This window comes from Suricata suricatta, chromosome 5 (assembly GCF_006229205.1).
Source record: "Suricata suricatta isolate VVHF042 chromosome 5, meerkat_22Aug2017_6uvM2_HiC, whole genome shotgun sequence".
NCBI classification, from domain to species: domain Eukaryota; kingdom Metazoa; phylum Chordata; class Mammalia; order Carnivora; family Herpestidae; genus Suricata; species Suricata suricatta.
The window spans coordinates 67,121,647-67,147,478 of record NC_043704.1 but is presented as its reverse complement, the minus strand read 5'-3'; the positions used below and the strand labels follow the sequence as shown (position 1 = coordinate 67,147,478).

At 35.9% G+C, this 25,832-nt stretch overlaps 2 protein-coding genes across 6 annotated transcripts in view; one reads left to right on the top strand and one right to left on the bottom strand.

The window, feature by feature from the left end:
• Positions 1-12,755, bottom strand: part of EAF2 (ELL associated factor 2) — a 34,186-nt gene extending 21,431 nt beyond the window's left edge. The window contains exons 1-2 of one of the 2 annotated variants that reach the window (XM_029940710.1): positions 12,570-12,755; positions 4,338-4,432 (exon numbers count right to left, since the gene is read on the bottom strand). In XM_029940710.1, the coding sequence (XP_029796570.1) occupies positions 4,338-4,432; positions 12,570-12,678 (204 nt within the window). In that variant the 5' untranslated portion in view covers positions 12,679-12,755. The remainder of the gene's footprint in view (positions 1-4,337; positions 4,433-12,569) is intronic. The other variant, XM_029940711.1, reaches the window with a different exon arrangement.
• A 98-nt stretch (positions 12,756-12,853) lies between these two features.
• The window catches only part of IQCB1 (IQ motif containing B1), a 63,823-nt gene continuing 50,844 nt past the window's right edge, over positions 12,854-25,832 (top strand). The window contains exons 1-6 of one of the 4 annotated variants that reach the window (XM_029939412.1): positions 12,854-12,943; positions 13,497-13,569; positions 18,290-18,399; positions 18,633-18,795; positions 20,632-20,761; positions 25,069-25,162. In XM_029939412.1, coding sequence (XP_029795272.1) covers positions 18,300-18,399; positions 18,633-18,795; positions 20,632-20,761; positions 25,069-25,162 — 487 coding nt within the window. In that variant the 5' untranslated portion in view covers positions 12,854-12,943; positions 13,497-13,569; positions 18,290-18,299. Of the gene's footprint in view, positions 12,944-12,971; positions 12,996-13,496; positions 13,584-18,289; positions 18,400-18,632; positions 18,796-20,631; positions 20,762-25,068; positions 25,163-25,832 lie in introns of those variants that run through there. The other 3 variants (XM_029939413.1, XM_029939416.1, XM_029939415.1) reach the window with 3 other exon arrangements.

Here is a 25,832-nt window from a genome sequence, read left to right as displayed (position 1 = left end):
AAGATACATTATTGTACTTTGAATTCCTTTAGAATAAAGACTGAATCATATTTTTAAAAAATTTCTCCTAGCACCTAAAGTACCAAACCCTTCAGAGATACTAAATGAATGTTGAATATGAACAATATAAACACTTTGATCCAAAGTTAAATAAAGCTTTCATAATCTCTATACCTGCTGTCCACAATTTGAAGAAGCTTTTAAAAGGTAAAGATTTTTACTGGGGTATCTGGGTGGTTCAGTTGGTTAAGTGTCCAGCTCTTAACTTCAGTTCAGGTCATGATTTCATGGTTCATGGTTCGTGCCCTGTGTTGAGCTTCTCTCTATTGCTCTCTCTCTGCCTCCTTCCCTGCTCATGCACTCTCTCTCTCTCAAAATAAGTAAATAAATGTTAAAAATTTTTAAAATAAAAGCAAAGCCTTTTTTCCCTATTAAACTGAACATCATTCCTATTTTATTTATTTTTAGGTTTATTTATTTATTTTGAGAGAAAGAGAGAGAGACAGAGCAAATAGGAGAGGGGCAGAGAGAGAGGGAGAGAGAGAATCCCAAGCAAGCTCTGCACTGTCAGCATGGACCCCCATGTGGGGCTTGAACTTATGAACCATGAGATTATAACCTGAGTCCAAATCAAGAGTTGGATGCTTAACCAACCGAGCTGCCCAGGCACCCCACTATTCCTATTTTAAACTTTAATTCCTTCCCAGTTCCTTATGCCATTCCCTTAGAAGAGTATTAATGTAATAAAATACTAGGAATATACTAAGAATATGAATTATTTTTGCCTCTAAACAACTTTTATGAGCAAATGAAATTTCAGTCACAGGCAGCCTGAAAGATGAGGACACAGTCACCATGAGAACTGGGGGAAGAGAGGTCCAGGAAAAGGAAGCAGTAAGTGCAAAGGATCTGAGGTCAGAAAGATGAAGTGACAAGGAGAGGGTGTGGGAGAGGGAGATGAGCTTGGCAGATGGATGACTGTAGATCCCCACAGGACCTTGGTGGCCATGGGGGGTGGGGTGAATTTGAGATTTATTCTGAGAGCAATGAAAAGCATTTGGAAGCCTGTAAGCAGAAGAATGGAATTAGATTTTAAAAAGATTGCCTTGTATAAACATGTGTGAACATCTATAGAGTGCTATACACTGTTCAAAGTGTTTTGTATGCACAATATTAAATTTGTTCAATCCTCAAAAATATTAACTATTGAATACATCCAATCTTCTCCATGTTTACTGCTTATAAATTATCCAACCTCAGAACCCAATCATCATCTCACCTAAGTTACTATTATTCACCTCCCTACACACCTTCCAGTTTTGTCCCCTATCTCCTGACAGACAAATCTGATCATGCCTGATGACAAATACCAGGAAAGGAAATTAATCAATAATGGAATGAAAAATTACAATAGTACTTTCTAGAGAAATACAAGAGAAAAAAAGGAAAGAAGAGAGTCTTAATGAAACTAATAAAAAAAGAGAAAACAAATTAAAATAGCTAATAAACATACTATAAGATGATAGATATAAAAATCAAGTATATTAACTTTGAACTAAATGCAGATAGAATTCTCCTAATAAAAACAAAAAGTGTTGAACTGGGTTTAAAACTATTCTGTTATCAAAAGATGTATTTCAAACAACATGTTGGCTAAATAAAAGAAAGAGATTCCATGAACATGCAAACAAAAAGAGAGTAAAGGTGACAATATTAATATTAGACAAGACAGTATTGAAGCTTAAAGTCACAACAGGATTAAAATATTATTAAAAAATGATAGAAGATATAAGTCATTTAAAAATATAACCGCACTAGGATGTTAAAATAAAACCAGTCCTAACATAGGTTGAGGTCCCAAGAATGTGGTGGGCTATTCTGCCATTTGATCTAAATAAACTCAGTGGATAGACTCAAACCTTCCAAGTTCATCCTGGAAGGGATGTTGCCCTAGAGGGTGGTTTAAGTGGCATAGCAGTCCATCTGACATCTGGAACTTTCATAAGACCGGTGTTTGGGGCTGACGTCATATGCAACCCCTAGAGATGCATTTCCTACACAATAGGAAGTGTGGTTGAAAGTTTACAGTGGACTATTTCATTGAGGCCTACAAAAGCACTCCACAAAGTAGAGTCGCAACTAAAGAACACCAAACTTGGACAGCACCAATGACAAATCATAACAATTAAGTCTTTTCCCTTCAAAATTCAACATTTTGAAATTTTATAGTAGTCTTGTAGAGAATTAGTCATAATGAAGAGAGATTTTTAAATTCCCATGATTAACCAGCTTAACAGCCTCCATTTTTGTTAGTTTACTTTTTTTAATGTTTATTTATTTTGAGAGACAGAGAGAGTGAGAGCGAACACATGCACCCAGCATGCACTGATAAGGGAGCCTCCCCCAAGCAGACTCCATGCTCAGCACAGAGCCCAATGCTGGGCTCCATTTCACGACTGTGAGATCACAACCTGAGCCAATATCAAGAGTAGGACACTTAACTGACTCAGCCACCCAGGCATTTTTAGTAAAAAGCGAAAGACTTACACGATCTGAAGAGAAACCAGAGTATTCATTTTTATTAGTTTCTTCTACTTGGTACTACCAAAGAAAACCTAGAGGAATGAAAATCAAAAAATCTATCCTATCTGATGGGTATTAAAGAAAGCACTTACTGGGATAAAGTACTGGGTATTACATGTAAGTGAGGAATCACTACATTCTACTTCCAAAACCAACACTTCCCTATATATTAACTAATATGAATTTAAACTAACAACAAAAAAAGAATTTTGTAAAAATTATTTTACAAAGGTCAAGGATTTATCAATGTCAAGAAGACTTGGATTTGAAGCCCAACTATGTGGTTTATAAGCTACCTATCTTTGGGACAATTACACGTAACTGACTGAGCTACCCAGGTGCCCCTCTTTGGGACAATTACAAAACTACCACATGCCTCAGTTTCCTCATTAGCAAAGTATCATTAGGAAGAGTTCCTAAGCATAGGTAGTTGTGGGACTTAAGTAGCTAATTATTTTTTTTTTAAGTTTAATTTTTATTCTGAGAGAGAGAGAAAGCATGAGAGAGGGAGGGGCGAAGGAGAAAAAGTGAGTGAGACAGCGAGAATCCCAAGCTGGATCCACACTGTCAGCTCAGAGCCCCACATGGGGCTTGAACTCACAAATCACGAGATCATGATTTGTGCTGAAGTCAGATGCTTAACCAACTGAGCCACCTAGATGCCCCAGTGAGATCATTCTTATAAAGAACATAGAATTGTACCCTTTACATATAACACTTAATAAATGTTAACTATTACCACATTAAAGAAATCTACTCTACCAAAGAACTGCCAGAAACTGAAGGTACTCTTAAAAGTATAATATAATAAAAGTTTTATTTTATAGGCTGACTCCTAGCTTCTATTCAGTTTTACCTGGATGATGAGAGCCAAGTTCATAAAAAAAATAGGGAATCTAAATGCCTCAAACTAAAATCATTACATTTCTACAAAATTAAGAACTCTGAAGAAATGTAAACCTCCTACTTGTTTAAAGAAGTTCTTTAATTAAGGGAGGAAAACCCACAAAGTGAATTTGAGAATGTAATTTCTATTCCTATTCACAATTATTGAAGGACTGTATGGCCAGCAGAAAAATGTATTTGCTCTTGAACAGGTGGTAATTTTAACTATTCTCTTTCATTTCAGCTGTCTAAAAAGAGTTACAGGATAAAGTTTAAGTTCTATTGTCTTAAACATTAAGGCCTTTATAATCTGCTTTCTAAATACCTGTCCATCTCCCACTGTGTCCCTACTAGACTCCTGACCTAGCCATAGTGGCTATATGCAGTTTTTCAAATGTAAGAGGCTCTTTTGTTGCCTTGTCTTAGCCCATGTCTTTTTCTTTTCTCTGCCTAAAATGTTCTTCCCTCTTTCCTTTACCTGGGTAACTTCAACTCTCCTTTAAGAGAGCATACCCTGCCTGGCTTCTCTCTCTCTGCTGACTGAATTATTGCTCTTCTGTACTTCTGGAATATTCTGTCAATACTTTTATGATATCTCTTACATTTCTGTATTTTTTTAATCAGTAATTTCCTGTCTTCCTCATTAAATGGCAAGTTTTCAGGACACTGACCATGTCTGGTCTTCTGCTGTATTCTCAATAGCTACCTAGTACAGGAGTTACCACATAAAAAAAATACAGATTTTTTGCTTTGGTATATTTGTTGATCACTTTAACTATCATTACATGAATTGTGCAATTATTTTCATTTAAATTTAGCAGAAATACTGCAAAAGGATCCTGTAAGTCTAAATATATAGAAATACTCACTTCTATATTTGGCAGAGTTATTGTCACCTGTTCACCTTTGCCAACTTCAAGCTCTCCTTCACAAGAAGTGTCAATAGAAGCAGGTTTGAAGTCATCTAAAAATAGAAAGAGATATGGATTTCTATAAAATGGAACAATATCTGGGTACCTGGATATCAAAGGGGTGACCGTGTGGCTCAGTCAATTAAGCATCTGACTTTGGCTCAGGTCATGATCCCAGGGTTTGTGAGTTCAAGTCCTGCATCTGGCTCTGTGCTGACAATGCAGAGCCTGCTTTGGATTCTCTCTCTCTCTCTCTCTCTCTCTGCCTCTTACCCACTCATGCTCCTCCCAACCCCACAAAATAAATAAGTAAACATTTTTAAAAAGTATGAGCATGTTTCAGAGTGATAAATCATTTTTTGACAGCCAGTAATTAAAATGGTTTAGAAGAGTCTTCATATTACAAGTAAAATCCAAACCAGTTTATTTCTGTATATATAACTCTGAAAAAAAAAGAAACAGTTAAACTCTGCAACAATATTCCTCAAACAATGTTCCCTCTGGATCCTGTTTAAACTGGAACTGAAACTAAGATGTTCCAATACTAAAAACTACATAATGTCAGTGTTTTCACAATTTGCTAAAAACTGATATTAGTAGAATGCTTTCAATTTTCTGACTTTTTCTTCCATAATTTTTCTCCGCCTCAGGTGCCTACTAAGCTTGTCTGCTGTGCTAGTAGAATACAAAATTAATGAATGCATGGCAATGCATATTATGGAAAAACTTAAGAAAAAGCAATCACTGAGTTTAAAAGTTTGAGTTTTTCATGGGTAATAGTACCACTAAAAGGACACATAATTTAATCAAATTTGCATCTTCAGAAAACTTAAAACAGATTTTTCATTTTGAGTTAAATCATAATTCAAATGATGGTATTAAAAACATATTACCCAGAAGAAATTTATTTCACATGCTGAGCAAGTTTAGAAACCTCTAAGATATGAAAGCCATTTAAAAACAATTCACATAATATATATTAATGATCGATAATTCTGATACAGAATTCCTCTAATTATATACATTTTTTTCCAGGCTAACCCTTTATTAAAATATAGCAAACATGAAAACTAGAATATGAATCATAAACTTGATGAATTTCCACAAAGTGGCACGAATGTAATCAGCAACCAGATCAAGAAATAGAACATTAACCTCTGAGAGGCCTCTTCCAATTACCCCTACTCCAAGAGAGTGATCTTTATATTAACAGGGAGGTCCCAAAAAAGTCTAAATCCAAAGTACTGAACATTTATTAGGATTTAGAGAACTATAACAGGCAGATCTTGGGAAAGGAGAATCTTCCGGTGCTCATCAAATCATCTGCTGCCTATAAACAAAAGCTTGGGTGTGCTTCTCAGTGACGATTATAATGGCTAACATTTATAAGGAATATTTATCTCCTGCCAGGCACCTTGCTTAGCACTTCATATTTAATTCTTTAACAACTCTATGAAAAGAAATGAAATCCATTCTTATGTTACTTAAGCACATAGGAGTATAAATAATTCACGTTTAGTATTCTTTATAATATGATTTATTTCTTCATGCTGCTTTAATTAAAAACTAAATATATGCAATAACCATCTCTTAAATCTTGATTCGTATTTCTAGATTTTAAGAAACAGATTAAAAATACATAGGCAATATGAAAAACATGAAAGAATTTGATTTAAAATAGTAGTACCATTGAGGATAAAGATTAGACTGAAAATAAATTGTTAAGTTTGTTAGTAGCAGTAAGGTAATGAGAAAGATAAAAAATAATTAAGGTGTTAAGTTTTAGATGCTTGAAAGAAGTTCTAGGGAAACTGTTAATATCAACTGATGAAAAGACAACAATTCTAAAGGAAAAAATCAGAACTGAGAATTGAGTATCACAGAAATAAAGAGAAAGTATAAAGCAAAAGACAGAAAAATCCAAGAGAATAAACAAAGATACAAAACAGAAATAGTAACAACTATAACTTATGTGTTAATTACTTTATCTTAAAATTTTCCTAATTACTTTTATCTCAAAACCTTACAAAAATTCTGTAAAGTAGGGAATACCCCTATGTTAGATACAGTAAATGAGGGTAGAAGAAATTAAGTCCCTTGTCCAAGATCATGCAATTATTTAAAGGTAGAATAAGGAACTATCAAATTCAGCTAGACAAAAAAGATAAGAAGTTGACCAACCTTTGAATATCAGTCTTACTGACATGAACACTAATGGAGAAAGAAAACAAGTTCAATTTGAGCTAGTATATATCATTTGTAACCCTAAATGAGAACTTCACTTTATAAGGATATATACAGAACAAATGAAGTAACTGCCACTTAAAATATTTTAACGTAAGTAATTTATCATCCTCCCCTATGAGGATACCCACAGTAACGACTTTGTTGGTTTTAAAATGTCTTCAACTTCCTAATTTTAACTATCCTTTAAGGTTCTGTTCATCAGTGTAAGTATTCACATAAACAGTCCTCAATCTTCTTCATCACTCACATCTAATCATTATGTTTTTTTCCATAATATCTTTCAGAGCTATCTCTTAGTCCATCTCCTATTCTTGCTGAAGTCAAACTAGTTTTCGATCAACAAAAAGCTACAGCTTGCCCATACACTTTTCTCTGTTTTTGCTCTTAGAATGTGAATCCTAGTTCAAAGTCTCCTCTTTCCAAAAGTAGTCACCATGTGGGGCCCTTTCTTTACTCTCCAAATCTCATTTTTTTTTTTTGCCTACTTCTATAGCATTTATCATACCACTCAAACCTAACATAAATTTCCTGGAATTATATACCTCTTTCTGTTTATATCCTTTTGGGCTGTAATTTTTAAAAACATAATGCTTCATACTTTAATTCCTCCTGAATCATGGCTCCTAACATAATGCCTTTAATATAATGGGCACATACGAGATCTTTGTAGCTGACTCTGGTGCATATATTTATCCTTTTCTGAACCAACTCCAACATTATTTTAAGTATAAACTTATTTCAGCTCAATTGTGTGCAAAAAGCTTGTTTTCTAATTGTTTCCTGAGGATCAGATTCATCTGTACTTCAAGACTCTCATTTCTTTAAGGTAGATACTGCCATATTCGTTTTGTACTTTTCACTGGCAAGTTTCTGTTCTCATATAGGACACTCATTACTTAACATTTGACAATAAAGAAATCTCTATGATAGATAGAAATGATATCCTAGAGTAAAGCCAAGGTCTTCTGATCTCCCATATTTTTCTGGACAGTGACACGGAGCACAATATTGGGAGATCTGACTGTCGTTTAACTACAGTTAAATAATGCTTTAGAAGAGAGGCCAGAAAGGTAATTTCAAGGCAGTGAAGTAGACCAGTAGGGAACCACAGTGACCTAGAGAATGAATAAACCCAACCTTAAGAAGACAACCACAACTTGGATCCAACCAACTCCTGCCAAGAGGAACATGGGCTTGGTGAGGCCAGGTTATCTTCTGATTTTTTAAAGAGAAGCTAGTAATCCAGATTTCTGTATAAAAGATCTTAATTTTTACATATTTACAAGTAGTTCATGTTAAAACAACAACTATGTGGTTCAAACAAAGCATCTCTAAAGTCACACTCAGCCAATAGACTTAATCTATAACTTCTGTTTTAGTGTTTAAAAACTGATTCTGGGGGTGCCTGGGTGGCTCAGTGGGTTAAGTCTCCGGCTTCAGCTCAGGTTATGATCTCATGGGTTGTGGGTTCGAGTCCCAGGTTTGGCTCTGTGCTGACAGCTAGCTCAGAGCCTGGAGGCTGCTTCAGATTCTGTGTCTCCCTCTCTCTCTGACCCTCCCCTGCTCACACTGCCTCTCTCTATCTCTCAAAAATAAAGAAAAAACATTAAAAAATAAAAATAAAAAATAAATTAAAAAAATTTAAAAACTGATTCTGGAGCCCCTAGGTGGCTCAGTCCATTCAGCGCCTGACTTCGGTTCAGGTCATGATCTCACGGTTCACAGGTTCAAGCACCCGTGGGGATCTGTGCTGAAGCCTGCTTCAGATTCTATGCCTCCCTCTCTCTCTGACCCTACCCTGATCATGCTGTCTCTGTCTCTCAAAATTAAATTAAAAAACATTAAAATAAACTATTCTGAACCTATTTACATTTCTAATTATTTTACTGTTAGAATTAATAATTTCTACTTTTTATTAGTTGTTACATTAATTAGCATTGCCTTTTACTTATTTTCAAGCAACAAGTTTTTTTTTAAGAATACAACTTTTGAATTAGGGGAAGCTGTATAAAGGGAACCCCTTGTACGATCTTTGGGAATTTTCTTTAAATCTAAAATTATTTCAAAATAAAACACCTTTAAAAACTGCAAAAGAAAACAATATAACTTTTGAGTTTCAAAGGATTAAGTATAGTTCTAGAATTACAGAATTTGTTGAATAATCTTATGTTTTCCATATGCTTCCAAATGTCAAATGTATTTTCTAGGTTGCTATGATTCCAGACTATATGGTTTATGTCTTTCAGTTCTCCTTGGTTTGGAAACCACTACCAATTTTACCATTTATTTATTCACTGTGTATTTCCTTCATCTTTGTTATTTTTTTTAGGTTTACAGTACAATTATTTATATTACACATAGAGGAGAAAAACATTTCCTACTTTGTATTTAATACTTTTTCAATCAATATTGATCACTTTTCTATTTTGGCTGTAGTGTTAATAATGTCAGTATCTTCATAAAAGAATCACAATTACTATCATAAATTTACTTCCTGGTATTTGAACTAATTCAACTAGCTCCAAAACCCATATCCTTTCCAATATACCACATTGATCAGAGACTATTAATTGTAAATATCATTTTAATCCTATATTTCATTAGTTTACTTTCTAATGTTTGCTCACACCAAAGCTTAACAATCACTTTTGTGGAAATGGCTCTATATGAAGCCTCAGTCTTCCTGTAGTCACTGACCATGAGTTCATCAATTACTGTCAGCAAAAAGTGGTGTCATTTACAAATTTAGAAATTTTAATGTTTATTACCTTATCTAGATAGAAATTGTAAAATTAACACTAGTTAAAATTCAAAATCTATTCTGGTGGGTTCTGTTACTCAAAATCTTCCACCCAGTCAAGTATCTGCAGCTAAACATTTAGCTTATCACTTACAGAACATTCCATGTCTTCCCTACCATATGCCAGACTATCTTTTTGATAGGTTTTATTGCCAAGCCTTGATAAATGCTTGTTGAAAGTCTAAGTAAATTACATTCATTGGCACTCCTCATACACACATAAATATAACCCTTCAAGATTAATAGTAACTACTATTTATTCTCTATGCATAAAAGACTATGCTAGGTTGTTTATGCAATCTTATTTAATTCTTAAAAATTCCTGAAATGTAGATATTATTATTACCATTTACATATTAGAAAACTAAGGCTGAGAGTTTAGAGAATGTTCCAAAAGTTACATTACTTATTTGGTGGTAGAGGCCAGAATTCACATCCCAGTTTTGTTCAAAGTCTCAGCATATTAGGCATAATTACCCCTGTACCTAAATATAGAATATTACTTTCTCTCAGATTACACTGACTGGAGTGTTTGTTATAAATTAGGTCCACCTGTAGTACGAAATTAAGATTTCTTGTTCTATAGTTTCCATCCCTTATTCTGAGTCATTAAGGGAGAAGATTATATGGTAAATGAAAACTGTCCTTAGGGATAACTGTTGGTTTTATTCAAATAAATCAAGAAAGATTATGCCTGCTTCAACAAGAATAAAATTATGGCCAAAAATCCTCTTCCACAGCAATACGGGTGTATCCAAACATCTGGGTTTATTTTTATTGTTATTCCTATGGTTGATTTGTCTATTTTTTTCATTCTTTTTAAAAAATTTTTTATGTCTTTATTATCTTATTTTGAGAGACAGAGACAGAGAGAAAGCAGGGGAGGGGCAGAGAGAGAGGGAGACACAGAATCAGAAGCTGGCTCCAGGCTCTGAGCTGTGAGCACAGAGCCCAACGCAGGGCTCGAACCCACGGACTGTGAGATCATGACCTGAGCCAAAGTCAGACACTTAACTGACTGAGCCACCCAGGTGCCCATTTTTTTTTTCATTCATATAGCTAGATCAACTGCTTCTCTGGCTCTAAAGACACAATTCCAGCATTTTGAGAACTTTTATAAATGAAAAGCTTTGAAGCACCTGCAAAAATCTTTGAAAAAGCTTTTTTTTTTTTTTTATCCTCCCTGTTTGGGGCTCATGCCCTTAAAAGAGAATCTATATCCAAATTATACAAAAAAATATTTTAAGCAAATTTTTATAATCTTAAACCTTATGATTTGAAAAATTACTAAAAGGCTACTGCAAACCTGAGAAAGAAGAGGAGAGAGAAGATAATGTATGTGAGAAAGGCATGGAGAAACCAGGTTAACAGCTATATCACACCTTTGTTAAATGGAAGTGAAGGAGAGAAACTGCACAGCTAGCAGTTCAGCTGTCTCACGGTGGGTAACCTTGGATGACAGAGAATGGCAAAGCAGAAAAAACAAAGGACACTGTTGAAGGTCTGTTGACCAATATCTCTCCTGTTTATTCTACAAACTGGATGTTAATTTTGCTTAACAAAACCCTTTCATAAGATGTAAATATATCCTTGGGGGAGTTAAACTTTTTGATCCTTATACCTTATACCCTGAGTTACTGTCAATAGATTGTCTACAACTTAACCAAACTTTTGGAGAATATTGAGAGGTTTTTTTTTTTTAATGTTTATTTTTAAGAAAGAGAGAAATCACAGGCAGGGGAAGGACGGAGAGAAGGAGGGACAGAGGATCCAAAGCTGGCTCTGTGCTGACAGCAACCCGGAGAGGTGGGGCCGAAATCATGTACCCAGAGATCATGACCTGAGAGGGAGTCTGACACTCAACCAACTGAGCCACCTACCTGCCCCAAGAAAGTTGAGGGTTTTTAATTTTTTTAATGTTTTAAATTTTATTTTTAAGAGACAGAGAGAGACAGTGTGAGCAGGGGAGGGTCAGAGAGAGGAAGACACAGAATCTGAAGCAGGCTCCAGGCTCTGAGCTGTCAGCACAGAGCCCGACAAGGGGCTCAAACCTACAAACCATGAGATCATGACCTGAGCCGAAGCTGGATGCTCAACCAACTGAGCCACCCAGGAGCCCCGAAAGTTGAGTTTTAGTTGGGTGTTTTGATTGAAGCATGGAAAATTTCAGAGTAAAAACCATGAAGATCTCTGGACAGTCTAAGAACAGGATGACCGAGAAAGGTGAGATGATGAGACACTAAGGACAAGGCTGGGGAAAGGAAGTGAAAAAAATACCTACTTCACAATTTTGCCACAGACAAATAAGAGGTTATGATTCAAAGATCTCAAAGTTTCCTTTCCGCTCTGTAATTCTGAGGGCTATTATGCAAAGAATGAAATGTTTTACATACCAAATCATAATAGGCTATATTTTCCTTCCTGGAATCTATACCATCCAACTATTAAAGCAAAAGAGATCTTTTTTCTATCTCAACATTACAGAGAGTAGTAATTTACCAGAACTAGATCCAGAGGACAACCAAAAGGAAATCAAAAGGAGAAATCATAGGGAAATAAATACCTGTCTTTAAAAAATGAATAAAACACCCTCCACCACTTAGATAATCAGCATTTGATAGCTGAACGAAATCAGGGCCCTAAAAGAAATGCAAATTACTGGAATGGTTCAGAATATCTACCCAGTAACACACTAAACAAGAACTCTCATCAGCCAGTGACGGAAAAAGTGAAGAAAGGAGAGAATGTTTCCCTACTAGCGTCAAGGCATTACCTTCACCCTGCTTAATTGTTCGGTCCTTTGCATCCTTCCATCTGTCACCTAACTACCTTCCCATCGCCTCTGCATTATCCACCAGTCACGTCTGTCTCCAGTCACTCTTGTGGATCTCTTCCACAAAGTTTCCCTTTCTGCTTGTTGGTCTCACTTTAATCGCTCTGCTCAGGGTTTACAACCGGCACCTGCTCAACTCTGGCTCCTTCCACGAAACCCTAGGACTCCAGGCAGGGCAGCGGTTAGCGCTGGCCACCGCTTTCTCCAACAGAGTAAGGAGGTCTGTGGGATCACAATTCCCGAGAGGTTTGTGCCTACATACACCCATACCCAGAGCTTCCCCCCTCTCCCGGGGATCGTCCTCACTCACAGCGTACAGTGTGGAAGGCGCAGCGCGGCTTCTTCTCGAAACTCTCGCCTAACTTGAGAACCCGCTCGCGGTGATCCATGCGCGAGGGTCCCGCAGCTCCATTCATCATTATCCCCTTGCTCTGACTTTACCCCAGCCACCTGCTCTCACTGTCGTCTGCCACCTCATTCTGAAGCAGCTGCACTTGCTACCGCCGGGGCAGCCACCAGACCCCGCCCCGCGCCCAACGCGTGCGGACCCAAGAAGCCTCTCAAGTGCTGATTGGCTGCCTGGAGAAGGGCGCCCCGCCCTCTGGCTCCAAGGATCCTGGTCCCGCCTCCGGACCTCTTCCCGCGTGGCGACGCACGCAGCCCGGGAAAGGCCGCGTAACTGAGGTGCGTGGTGGGAGGTGGGTTCTTCGGCAGAGGAACGCGAAGAGAGGATGGGGTAACCAGCTCGAGGTGGCGACTGGGGAGGGAGAGAGTCCTGGGAGCCCGGAGGCCTGGACCACAGGGTTCTGGGCCAAGTATCCCGACACATCGGATCTCCTAACAGGAGAATCTGCGCCCTTTCTGTAGAGATCTCGGGTGGAAACTGAGGGCCGGGGAGGGACGGAAGCGGGTCGCAAGGCCCGGTGTTTTGCCCCAAGGCCTAGTAGCGCCAAAGCCGGGTTTAGAATCCGGAGTGAAGGAGCCTGCGGCCTCAGAGCCTCAGACCTGGGACCTGACTGGAGGCGACGCCGTTACCTCGGCCATCAACTCCTGATTTCTGTTCCAGAGGAAGTTCACAGTGGTGTTAGGACCGAGACTAGGGATGGGGAGGGCGGAAGGGGGGAGGGGCGGGCGGGAGCTAGGGACGCGAAGGATTCGGAGCTAGAAATCACGGTATTTAGGATCACTTGGAACGAGGTTGCATTAGGTAGCCTTCTTTTATTTATTTCCTTCACAGTGATCTTTGGAGACAGTAAATGGCATGACCCAGAAGACGAAATTCCCAAAGGATCAAGACCAGAGTTCGTGCGGTGGGTGCAACAGGGTAATAATAGCATTAATAATTGAAAAATAATTGTCTTTTTTTTTCCTGTCAAAAGTTCATGAGTTTAATGGTAAAGATGAGGGAAGTGTTGTATTAGAAGAGAAGCACCCAAGAGATGGTTGACAGATGGTTGCCATAACAGTTGGTCTTTTTTCAGGATAAGTATATAATCAAACTCTGCCCCGTTGCTTAACCTGTACCGTAGCCAAATTTGCCAATTTATTGTTCTAGAAAGTAGATGAATGTGTCTCCCTAAACCTATCGCTTGTGTAAATTCTACTTTGATAAGGCATATTCAGACTGTTTGGTGTGGTAATGAAGTGCTTCAGGTTCTGGAAATTTGCCAAAATTATGGATTTGAACCCCAGCTTCATACTTTACAGTGTGACTTCATGCAAACTAAAGTATACTCATCGTTAAAATTGGGGGTGGAGGTGGAATAATAGTGTTTATTCCTTAGAGTTGTCGAGAGGGTTAAATGAATTAATACATGAAAGGATTTAAAACAATTCACAGCACATAGTTAAAGCCCTCCAAATGGTTATCATTATTGATGTATAAGTCTACTATCCGGCAACATTTTAGAACCATCCTTGGTTTCTGCTTTCTTTTCTAAATCTTGAATATTCTAGAAAGTAGGAATTTTGTTTAGTGATAAGTAAACTAGCTCAGATAAGCCCAGTCCTCTGACTCTGGTCTTTTTTCTTATCGTATGTGTTATCTATTTGGCACTTAAAGTATTTTATGTAATTAGTTTATTTTACATATATGTATATATGTGTGCGTATTTTTCTTTCCTAACCAGCACAGGAACAGGGACTCTGTCCTGTATAAAATCTTAGCGACCTATGCATCTTACATAATGCTCCACACACCTTTGGTGACGATGATAATGTTTCAGTGATCTTTTATTATGTTAGCCAGAGTGCAACAACAGTGCTGTAAGCCTATTTACATGAAAGAGACTGCCAGTTAGAAATCTGAGGTTTCCAGGGCTGCCAGGGTGGCTCACTTGGCTAAGTCTCCCACTTTGGCTCAGGTCATAATCTCACAGTCTGTGAGGTCCAGCCCCCCCCCGCTGTGGGCTATGTGCTGACAGCTCAGAGCCTGGACCTTGCTTTGAATTCTGTGTCTCCCTCTCTCTCTGTTCCTTACCCGATTGCACTCCCTTTTTCTCTCTCTCAAAAATAAAATAAAGAATTAAAAAAAATAATAAAAAAAAAATCTGAGGTTTCCATAATCCAAATGAAGAAAGGGAAGAGTCAGGAAATTGATTTTTTGAGTGCCCAAAGTTTGTGCATTTATTCATTCTTTCAACATATATTTCTTAAGTACTTACCAGGTATGCACAAAAGGACTAGTCTAGTCCCTGGGAATATGGCAGTGAACCAGAGCAGTAAGAAGGCAGCCACCAAGGATGGTATGAGCTTTGCTGTCATGAAACTTACCTTCTGGTGTGAATTTTCACCAAACGTTTTAGAATGAACCAGGTGGTACAAGTCCAGGAATTTAAAAAAAATCCCAAAACCAAAAAAACCCAAAAAATCTAACCAATCATATTAATGAACTGAATAGAGTTCAAAAATATACCTAAGCAACATTTCAAATTGCTTCATTTAGGTCTATTCATGAAATACTGCCCCAGGAATTTATGACCACTGTGTGCATTTGTTCTTTTTCACAAATCTATAGCCTCACATTCATTAAAAAAATTAAAATGCTATTATATTTCTGTCTTACACCTTTCACAAATAACTTAAATGTATATTGAATATATAAAGATATAAGTAAATGAAGATATAAATAAAACCCATAAAAACACCAGAAAAAATTAAGAGACTATATTTTGGCTCTTAGGGTTAGGGAGGACCTTTCTAAGATTTACACCAAGGTAGAAGTCATAGAGGAAAAGATTGTTATACTTGACTACATGAAAATTGTGAAACTGTGGTAGACACCATAATCAAACTTAAAAAATAAATGACAATAAGAAATTGCTTACAGCCAGTATAAAGATAAAGCATTCATATCCATGTATGAAAAGTGGAAAGCTTCTACCAAAGAATAAGCCAGTAGGAAATTTGTTGAAGGATATGAATAGACAATATATAAAGAAATAGCCAGTGAACATGAAACGTGCCTAACTTGTCTAATAATCAAAGCAATACAAATTAAAACAAGATATCATTTTCCATCTAGCAGATGGGTAGAAATGTAAAAGATAACTATGAGTGAAGGCATAGTAAAAAGAACACCCTCATGTTGTTAATGGAAGTATAAATTGGAACACCCATTTTGAAGAAAAATTTGGTACCATCTAATCAAAATTTTAAAAATTTATATCCTGCCACCCAGGCATCTGACTTCAAGGGAAATTCATCCTGCAAGATACTAACATGAGTGCATATGTGTACATTCATAGTCACTGCAGCATAGCTGGTAATAGCATACTCTGAATGATCTCCAATCGAGGGGATGGTTTAAATATATTTTGATGCACTCTTACAAAGGAAGATAGCATAATGCAACCATTGGAAAGAGTGAGATAATTGTATCCACTCTCTTGGAAAGTTGTATGCCTACTGTATGCCAGGAATGACACCAGGAGTTGTGCTGGGCTTTCTTTGAAATATTTTCAAGAAACTTGTATTTTAGTGATTTATATTTTACCTAAAAGGGTTACATTTCAATGCTTATATTATGTCGAACTCCTCAATATAAAAGGCAGACAGTGGTGCCAGTTTTGAAAATAATACCTAAAAATAAGTGATTTAGAAGTATGTCATTTGGGAATACATCTTGTGTTTTTCATTATTTTACGTGGAAGGGAATATAATGACCATTATATCTAAAACCATAGATTTTGGAGTCAGACTGATCTGGATTTGAATAGTGACTCCACCAGATGCTGGTGGAACCATGATAGGTTTCTTCAAGTTTTATTTTTCTTATCTGTAAAATGAGATGATTACAGGCCCTACCTCATAGTTCTTTTGTGAGGATAAATAAGTAATGCATGTAAAAGCACTTAGTACAGTGCTTAGTTCATAGTAAATACTTAATATATGTTGGCTTTATTTTAAGTAGAGATTGTATTTTTTGTTAATTAATGATACCATTGAGCTTTGAATGCTATAAACAGCAAATTGAATTGGGATGTGTTTTTTATTTAATTTTAAGATAATTGGTTTTACAGCTATGAAAAGGAATGAAACTTGCCATTTGCAACAATGTGGATGGAACTGGAGGGTATTATGCTAAGCAAAACAAGTCCATGAAAGACAGATATCACATGATTTCACTCACATGTGGAATTTCAGAAACTTAACATGATCATAGGGGAAGGGAAGGAAAAGGAAGACAAAAACAGAGAGGGAGGCAAACTGTAAGAGAACAAATTGAGGGTTGATGGGGAAGGAGGAATGGGTGATGGACATTAAGGAGGGCATTTGGTGGGATGAGCACTTGAGTATTGTATGTAAGTTACAAATCACAGGATTCTGCTCCTGCAGCCAAGACTACACTAATATGAGGGGTAAAAAAGATAATTTTATTTACAATACTATTTATAAATAAGCTTTTGTTCTGTTATAATTACATCCCATTTCTGAATTGTATGTTGAGGATCTCCAAGACTAATCCGAGGTTCTGTGATTCCCTGGGAGGACTCACACGTCTTAGGATATAGTCATATTTGTCACTGTGATTTACAGTGAAGGGATACAAAGCAAAATCAGCAAAGAGAAAAGGCATGTGGAGCAATATCCAGAGGCAAAAACAAGGTGCAAATTTCCAAAAGTCTTCTGCCAGTAGGTTCACATAGGACACAATTCTTCCTATAATGAGTTGTGACATTTTGAAGTGTTGTCTACCTGGGAAGCTCACTAGATACTCAGTGACAGGGGTCTTTATTAGAGATGGTCATGTAGGCATCCTCTACTACGAAGTATCAGAATTCCAAACTTTTGGAAAGAGAGCAGGCATTCTGCATAAACCACATTGTTTTTTGGTTTTTTAAAATAAATGTTTTATTTATTTTTTGAGAAAGAGAGAGCGTGAGCAGGGGAGGGACAGAGAGAGAGACTCACACAGAATCTGAAGACAGGCTCCAGGCCCTGAGCTAGCTGTCAGCATGGAGCCCGATGCAGAGCTCACACCTACGAACCGCGAGATCATGACCTGAGTCAAAGTCGGACGCTTAGCCAACGGAGCCACCCAGGCAACCCTAAGCCACATTGTTTTTACAAACACTTTAGGTACAGTGTACCACTCTTACTAGGGAATGGTGGAAACCCTTCTGAAATCCAAGTTCCTAGGCACCAGCCAAGGGCCAACTTTGTCTCAAGCTTATGTTAACTCTTTTCTGCTCATTCACTGTCTCTTTTATGATCAAAGAAATTAATTTCTATCTCTGGATTATAGTGTAGATTAGAGAGAGTAAATGTGGAGCATCTAGCATTGTTCCTGACTCTTCGTGCACGATAAATAATATCTGCTGTAGCTGTCACAGTTACAGGAGTCTCTAACTCTTTTAGAGGTATTCTAGTTAGAAAAACTAGAAATTCCTATAGGAAAGAAATTGAAAAATCTATCCTTCACTTCTCAAACCAAGCAAAACAAATTTTATTTATATCAAAACTATTTTTCAAACATTATTTAGGGAGTAAATGTTTTTGCTTTATCTTTCTGATTCTGTTAAAATATAGGTGATAAGAAATGAAGCCAAGAGGTACAGACCCAAGGATCTTATCTCTAGCTGCTGAGGTTGCAAAAAGTCCTGAGCAAAATGTCCCTGTTATACTGTTGAAGTTAAAAGGTAAGAAAATCTTTTTGTGATTGGCTAACACTGTTTAAGAAGCAAAACAAGTTCATTATGGATATAGTTTAAGCATTTGTTTCTAATTGCCTCAGCGAAATCTTAACATTGTGATAAAGCAGTGATATTTTTTCTTTTAAAGTATTTTTAGTTGTTATTCAAACTATAAAAATACAAAAAGCTCTTGGATTTATTGAGCAAAAATAAGCATATCTTCTTTCCTTTTGCCTTAGAAATAATAAACAACACACCTTTAGGAAGCTCAGAGTTGAAGAAAATAAAAGAAGATATATATTGTTATGACCTTATTCGGTATTGCCTTTTGGTCCTCAGTCAGGATTGTTCTCGAATCCAGGGTGGTTGGACTACAATTTCCCAGCTTACACAGATACTAAGGTAAAATGAAGCAATAAGTCCTCTTGTTCTTGAGGGATGTAGTAGTAGATTCTTATTTTCAACATTTGCTTCTCTTTATTTGTCTGCTTAACAAGAACTGACAACCTTCTGTGGTAGGTTATGGTTGTATTTTTCCTTCATACCATATATTATTATATGTGACTATATGTATGAATGTTTCACTATCTAAAATTTTGCAACATAAATCCTGTGAAGATGGCAGTCTTGTCTTTTGCTCACCACTGAGTCCCAAGTACTTAATAGACTCTTTATTGACTAAGGAATATTTGAAGAAATGAAGATTTTTAAGGCACTGGCTTTATACTGGAAAAACTTACAATAGAGATGGGATGGCCGTCATGTGACTTTATCATACAAGACTAAATGAAATAGGTGCTAAGATGTAAGCAAAGTACTATAGGAGAACAGATATAGAAACTAGTCATTTCATTTGTATTGATTTAGCTATCTCAATTGTATATTTCATTAGGTAACCCAAATCCTGTCAATAAACTTTAGAAAATTAAACTCTTTTATATTTAGAGTAGGTAATAAAATAAACCAGTTGTTCTAAGTGCCCAAGTCACTTTCTAATTCAGTAACTAAACGCATGCGTTACTAATTGGATTTTACCTTTCAAAACTGTTTATTCCTAATTTGTTACTATGTAAAGTCCGGATTCAATGTGTATAGTTAGAAAAAACAATTAACAGATATACATAATATTCTTTTTTTATACTTTAATTTTTAAGATTATTTCCTAAAGTGAATAAGGCCTAATGTCTTTGTTTTGATTAGATACATTAACTCATGAAAATATTGATTGAGCAAGGCTCTCTGAGGTAGAATCCAAGTCTTAAGAAATCCCCATGTTTGTGCAGATACAAAGAACATAATTTCTTTATTCACAATCAAAATAGGTACTCTTAAATGGTGAACTTTAGGAACCAAAATAAAAAGAGAAATTAACTTTAGGATTGATGTTAAAAAAAAAAGTACATTGAGCATTAACCAATTAAATTTTTAGCATCCTCATGTAGTCACTATTGCTTACCCATGTCTTTACATTATGCTGAAAAGCCTCTAACAGCAGTGTTACTCATTAGGGATCAGTCTTGGGTTGGAGACTCTTGTTAGTATTAGTTTACACCAATACTTTTTATCATGAAGAGATTTGAATATACCCATTTCATATCTAGGGAGAGACTTTTATGTGAAGTTTCAAGAGGACTCATTTCTCTAAATGACTTTATCTCCTTATTGTAAAGTATCCCTAATAAAGCAATGTTTTTGTGGTTTAATCTTCTGATATAAGGAATGTGTAGTCAGATACTCTGCAGACTTTAAGAAAAATAGATCTATTAGAGAGTAGAATTAGTATTGGAGTATTTGATTTCTTAATCTGTCTCTTGCAGACTAATCCTACCCTGGGTATTTTTCAGCTATCAGATGTCTCAGAGGTATCAGCACAAATGTTTTTTTATGAATTAGACTCCCAAGGTATTGTATTGCTTTTAGAGTGTTTATAACTCATTCACTGAAAGCTTGCCTTGTTTCTCTTTATTGTGAGGCAAGTGTATTTTGTTTCTCGAAAGGTTGACCAAGTAGGTTTTTAGGACATATGAGTCCTAGGTCTCAGCACAGGCAAAGTTCACACCACTGGACTTCTCTAGAAAATTGTAATACTTCTGTTCCAGCAAAAGTTCTTTATTGGCATGGCAACAAAAGAGATACTAAAAATTCTCTTTAAGGCACAGTGTTGGCTATAGAAGCTCTAGCATTCAATTGAAATTTATAATTAACACAAACAGTCACAGACTTGTGCTCTCATTTTAGTCATTGCTGTGTGGGCTTGGAGCCAGGAGAAGATGCAGAGGAATTTTACAATGAATTACTTCCATCAGCTGCAGAAAATTTTCTGGTTTTGGGGAGGCGATTGCAAACATGTTTCATCAATGCAGCTAAGGTATATTTGTTTGTTCACTATTTTAATAGCCAAAATTCTTGAAAAGATGTTCCACATTATTTTTCACATGTTTAGTATTTGGATGAAAGTACAATTAGAGTAGTGGATTCACACATTTTTGAAATTATAACCAAGAAACCTCTATGTGTGAAATTTTAAAGTGCTGGCTGAGGTAGACTATATGATGTTGTGAAGGATCTGCTTTGCTTCACAACTCTGAGAGCATCCATAAACATTTATTTTCATAGCATCTTTTTAAAACATACTTCTCGTAACACTAGAGGAAAAGTATTGTTCTGTGGCCCAGCACTTTTCTAATAGCTTCCGTGGTGAACTTTCTATTTGATCCTTCAGATCTTCTATAGTCAAAATATTTCAACTCAAACATAGGGCTTATTAATTCAAGCAAGTACGTCTTGGGTGGATTGTGCTAAATGCCGTGTATACTATTTTTTTTTAACCCATAGATTACTTAGAAGTATGTTGCTTAATATCCAAATATTTGAGAAATTTGTTTTTAAAGTTTTTATCTAAAATTCCAATTAGTTAACATGCAGTGTAGTATTAGTTTCAAGTGTACAATTTAGTATTCAGCTTTTCATACAACACCTAGTGCTCATCACAAGTTCACTCCTTAGCCCTCATCACTTATTTAACCCATCCTTCTACCCACCTCCCTCTGGTAACCATCAGTTTGTTCTCTATATTTAAGAGTCTGTTTCTTGGTTTGCCTTTCTTTTTCCCCCCATGATTGTTTTATTTTTTTAATTCTACATTTGAGTGAATTTTCTTGATATTTTGTTACCAATTTCTTCCTTAATTCTATTGTGGTCAGATAACATACGCTGCATCATTTTAATCCTTTGAAATTTTTTCAGACTTGTTTTATGGCCTTTTTATCTCAGTGAATGTGTCATTACAAGAAGTTCTTGCTTTGTACAGTGCTATCTTTGAACTGAAACTCATGCATATCAGAACCATGTAAAGATTTTGATATGGCACAAGTTTCATGTAACATGGTACAAAATGCAAAAAGCAAGGACTGCCTGTATATTTGAATGTGAACTCTGTATTTGTTTTTGTGGAATGTTCTGTGAATATCAGATCAATTTTGTTATAAAATCTGTAAGAGTCATAAGTGTACATGGCTGAAACTCCTTTACCTTGTAGTAGTTCTTGGCTATATTATACATTTGGCCTGCTATATTAAATTTTGAGCAGATTCACTTTTGGAAATTATGAAGAAAAATAAGTCATCATGGGATATTAAATTTCACTTGAGGTACTTTAAGTAAAGCACCTTTACTTCTTTAAAGAAAGAATAGACATAGTCTTATACTTAATGCCTAGGCTGATAAAGTAGGCAAGATCTTTAGATATTTCTTATAGGAAACCTAAGACATATATTCTTAGTTAGAAAAAAACAACAGATTAAAAAATTATGAGTGAAATTGAATGAGACATACAATATGGATAAGATAGTAGTTTGAGTATTAGAAGTATTATTGACAGGGGCACCTGGGTGGCCCAGTTAGTTAAGCATCCGACTTTGGCTCAGGTCATGATCTCATGGTTCGTGAGTTAGAGCCCCATGTAGGGCTCTATGCTGACAGCTCAAAGCCTGGAGTCTGCTTCAGATTCTGTGTCTCCCTCTCTCTGCCCCTACCCTGCTCACACTCTCTCTCTCAAAAATAAATTAACATGAACAAAACATTTTTAAAAAGTATTTTTGACAGACAATTTAGCTTAGTGGTAGAGTATATAGGCTTTCTATGTAATAGGTCACAAATTCTTCCAGCATCTCCATTGGCATTTTGAGGGATGCTAGCAGTAAATAAATTTTATATATTTGCTAGACTTAATTAATTCAAGTCAGTTAAAGTGGCACAAATTATGGGAATTTTTGTTAAACTTGATTTCTTTTCCTGGCTGTGCCACAAACTAACTGGGTTCTTGGGCAAATGACTTGATTTCACTGTACCTCAGTTTCCTCCCTTGTAAAATGATTTTTCTTTAAAAATATTTTTTAGTGTTTATTTTTGAAGGACAGAGTGTGAGCGGGAGAGGGGCAGAGGAAGAGAGGGAAACATAGAATCTGAAACAGGCTCCAAGCTCTGAGCTATCAGCACAGAGCCTGACGGGAGGCTTAAACTCACGAACTGTGAGATCATGACCTGAGTCGAAGTTGGACACATTTAACTGACTGAGCTACCCAGGCACCCTGTAAAATGATTTCTATCTCATGAATAGCTCAGGCCATTAAGACAGCTTTATGTTTTCTTCAGAGTATTTTTATTTAATATTAGTAATTACAGTATTTTCATTTGTATAGTCCTTCAAAACTTTTCATAATACTTTCCTACTCTTTATTATGGTATTTATATAGAAATGAAAACTCCTTTAGTAATACATTAAAGGGAGTAAACTACAGCAAGAGAGAGCCACTTTACCACAAGACAGAATTACAATAGGGAGGTAAAAAGGAGATTATAGAGGTGCCTGGATGGCTTAGTCAGTTGTCCAACTCTTGATTTTGGCTCAGGTTAAAATCCCAGGATTGTAGGATTGAGCCCCACATCGGGCTCTGTGCTGAATGTGGATCCTGCTTGAGATTTCTCTCTCTCTCTCTCTCTCTCTCTCTCTCTGTGTGTGTTACATAAGAAAAATAAAAGGAGATTACAAGAAAACGGAATTTAAAAAAAATCTACTTAGGTGTTTCCCAATCAAAATTTTGGGGGGTCACCTGGGTGGCTCAGTCAGTTTAGTATCCAACTTTGGCTCAGGTCATGGACTCCTGGTTTGCTGGTGAGTTCTCTGCACTGACAGTGTGAAACCTGCTTGAATCCTATGTCTCCCTCTCTCTCTGCCCCTCCCCTGCTCATGTGTGTGCTCTTTATAAAAAAATAAACATTAAAAAAAAAGCCAAACTCATAGGCTAAAGAACCAGATACATTAAAAAAAATTTTTTTAATTAGCTGTTATATAGGTAGTAGATCACATGGTGGGACATACACAGAATGATCTGGCCTAAACTGCAAACTACACACACACACACACTTACATATTGCTGTAAGAAAAATATCCACCCCCAAATTTTGAAGTGACTTAGGGTAAATTTTGTTAACCAGTCTCAGAAGCCATGAATTTATGGGTGGCATTATCTAATGGGTTTTTTAAGGAAAACAGGAAGTCTAGGAGCCCAGCACTTTCCTTTAAGATTGACAACAATGAAGATTACCATGCTCTTTCTGCAGTGTCTTTTGGTGAAACTGGCAAAGACACTTTACTGGACTAAAGTAATTTTTGATTGAATGTGACATTTCTTTCTTTTTTGTTTTTTGGGTTTTTTGATTGTTGTTGTATTTAAGTTAGCACATATCTATTTAAGATCTACCTAACCCTGTGCTAAAATAATAGGAAGAAAATATTTTTATTATTATAATAGTCATTGTAATCATAATGCTTCTGCTGTTATCATCATTACTTTTGTGCTAGAATACAAACATTTAAGACATGGATAAAATTAGTGACCTTTATACAACTTTCCACTGAAGTAATTTGGCCAGTAAATGACAGGATTGTGTACAAAATCTCTTTCTTATTTGCCATTATGACATATACTCTAATCTACTAATCATCCTATTTTCCAGAAAGGCAGAGTCAGAAAAAATTGTCATTTATCTGTAGGATAAGTACTAACTGAACATTTACTATGTCAGAACTGTTTTCGACACTGAGTGTCTAATGGAGAGCTAAATAACATGGTTTCTGCTCTTAAGGAGTCATAGATTAGAAGCTACAAGTGAAATGTGCTAATAATAATGCTTTTACATGGTGACATCTACATTTGCATATAGCAGTGATTTTCAACCCTGGCTGCATAACCAAATCAGCCACCTAATTTTGTAAAAATACAGATGTTCAGACTTTGACGTTGGGCATTCAAATTGTTTGGGTTAAAGTCTGTAAATGGATATATTGTATTTTAAAGAAAGCTTCACAGTGATTCTGATGCATAGCCAGTGTTGAGAAATCCTAATATATCAACTTGTAGTTCTAACACAATTCATGTTGTCTCATTTCACCTCTGTTTAACAACCATTTCTCTAGTAAGTAGAGTAGGTATCACTAGCGTCTAACACAAGTTTTATAAATTAAGAAACTAAAGGCTACAAGATCATAAATAGCTAAATAAGATCCAGCAATGAGATTCTCTGATTCCCCAGAGAGAAGTTTCTCTTCTTTTTTTTATATAAAGCAACTACAGAAAAGTAAATTGGGTTTGTGTGTGTGTTGTGTATATTAAGGGTGAAGAAAAAGATGAATTATTACATTTTTTCCAAATTGTGACTGATTCTCTCTTCTGGCTCTTGGGAGGCCATGTTCAACTCATCCAAAATGGTAAGAGAAAAGATTTTTAAGGTAACTGATAATCATTGTAAAATACCTGCCAACAGCTTGGTTGGTTTTTTTTCCTAAAAATAAATATCTCATTAACTATACAGGTCACCACAGGTAAATGAAACTACATTGAAATAACCACACACACAAAAAATAAAACTCCATCTGTGTATTCCAGCTTTAAATAGTCAACATTGACAGCATGAATATTAAGGAGAAAATTCCTTAAATATAATTTAGATGCAATTTTTTCTTAGCTTTTTCTATTTAACAAAGATAAGGATTAATGATAATTTTAACAATTTAGGGAAAAAGTTTTTTCGAAGCTTCAAAGATTACATCTGTATTTTAGATTTAGTATGAGAGAAATCCCTATATACAGAGTATATATGATTTAATTCATAGTAAAATTGACATTTTACTGAACTTGATAGTTATTTTATAGGATATTTCTACACTTGAGAAATATAGACATATGTTTTATGTTTTCTTAAGACTGAGGAAATACTCTTTAATGATAATTGTGGCAACATTCATATCCTCTTAAAAGATTCAATCTGATAAATGTAGCTATGTAAGAACATTGACTTTTTTAGAAAGTAAAAATAGAATTGAATTTTTTGTTTTAATTTTAATTTTTTTCTCAGAATTATACATGCACATAAAGAAT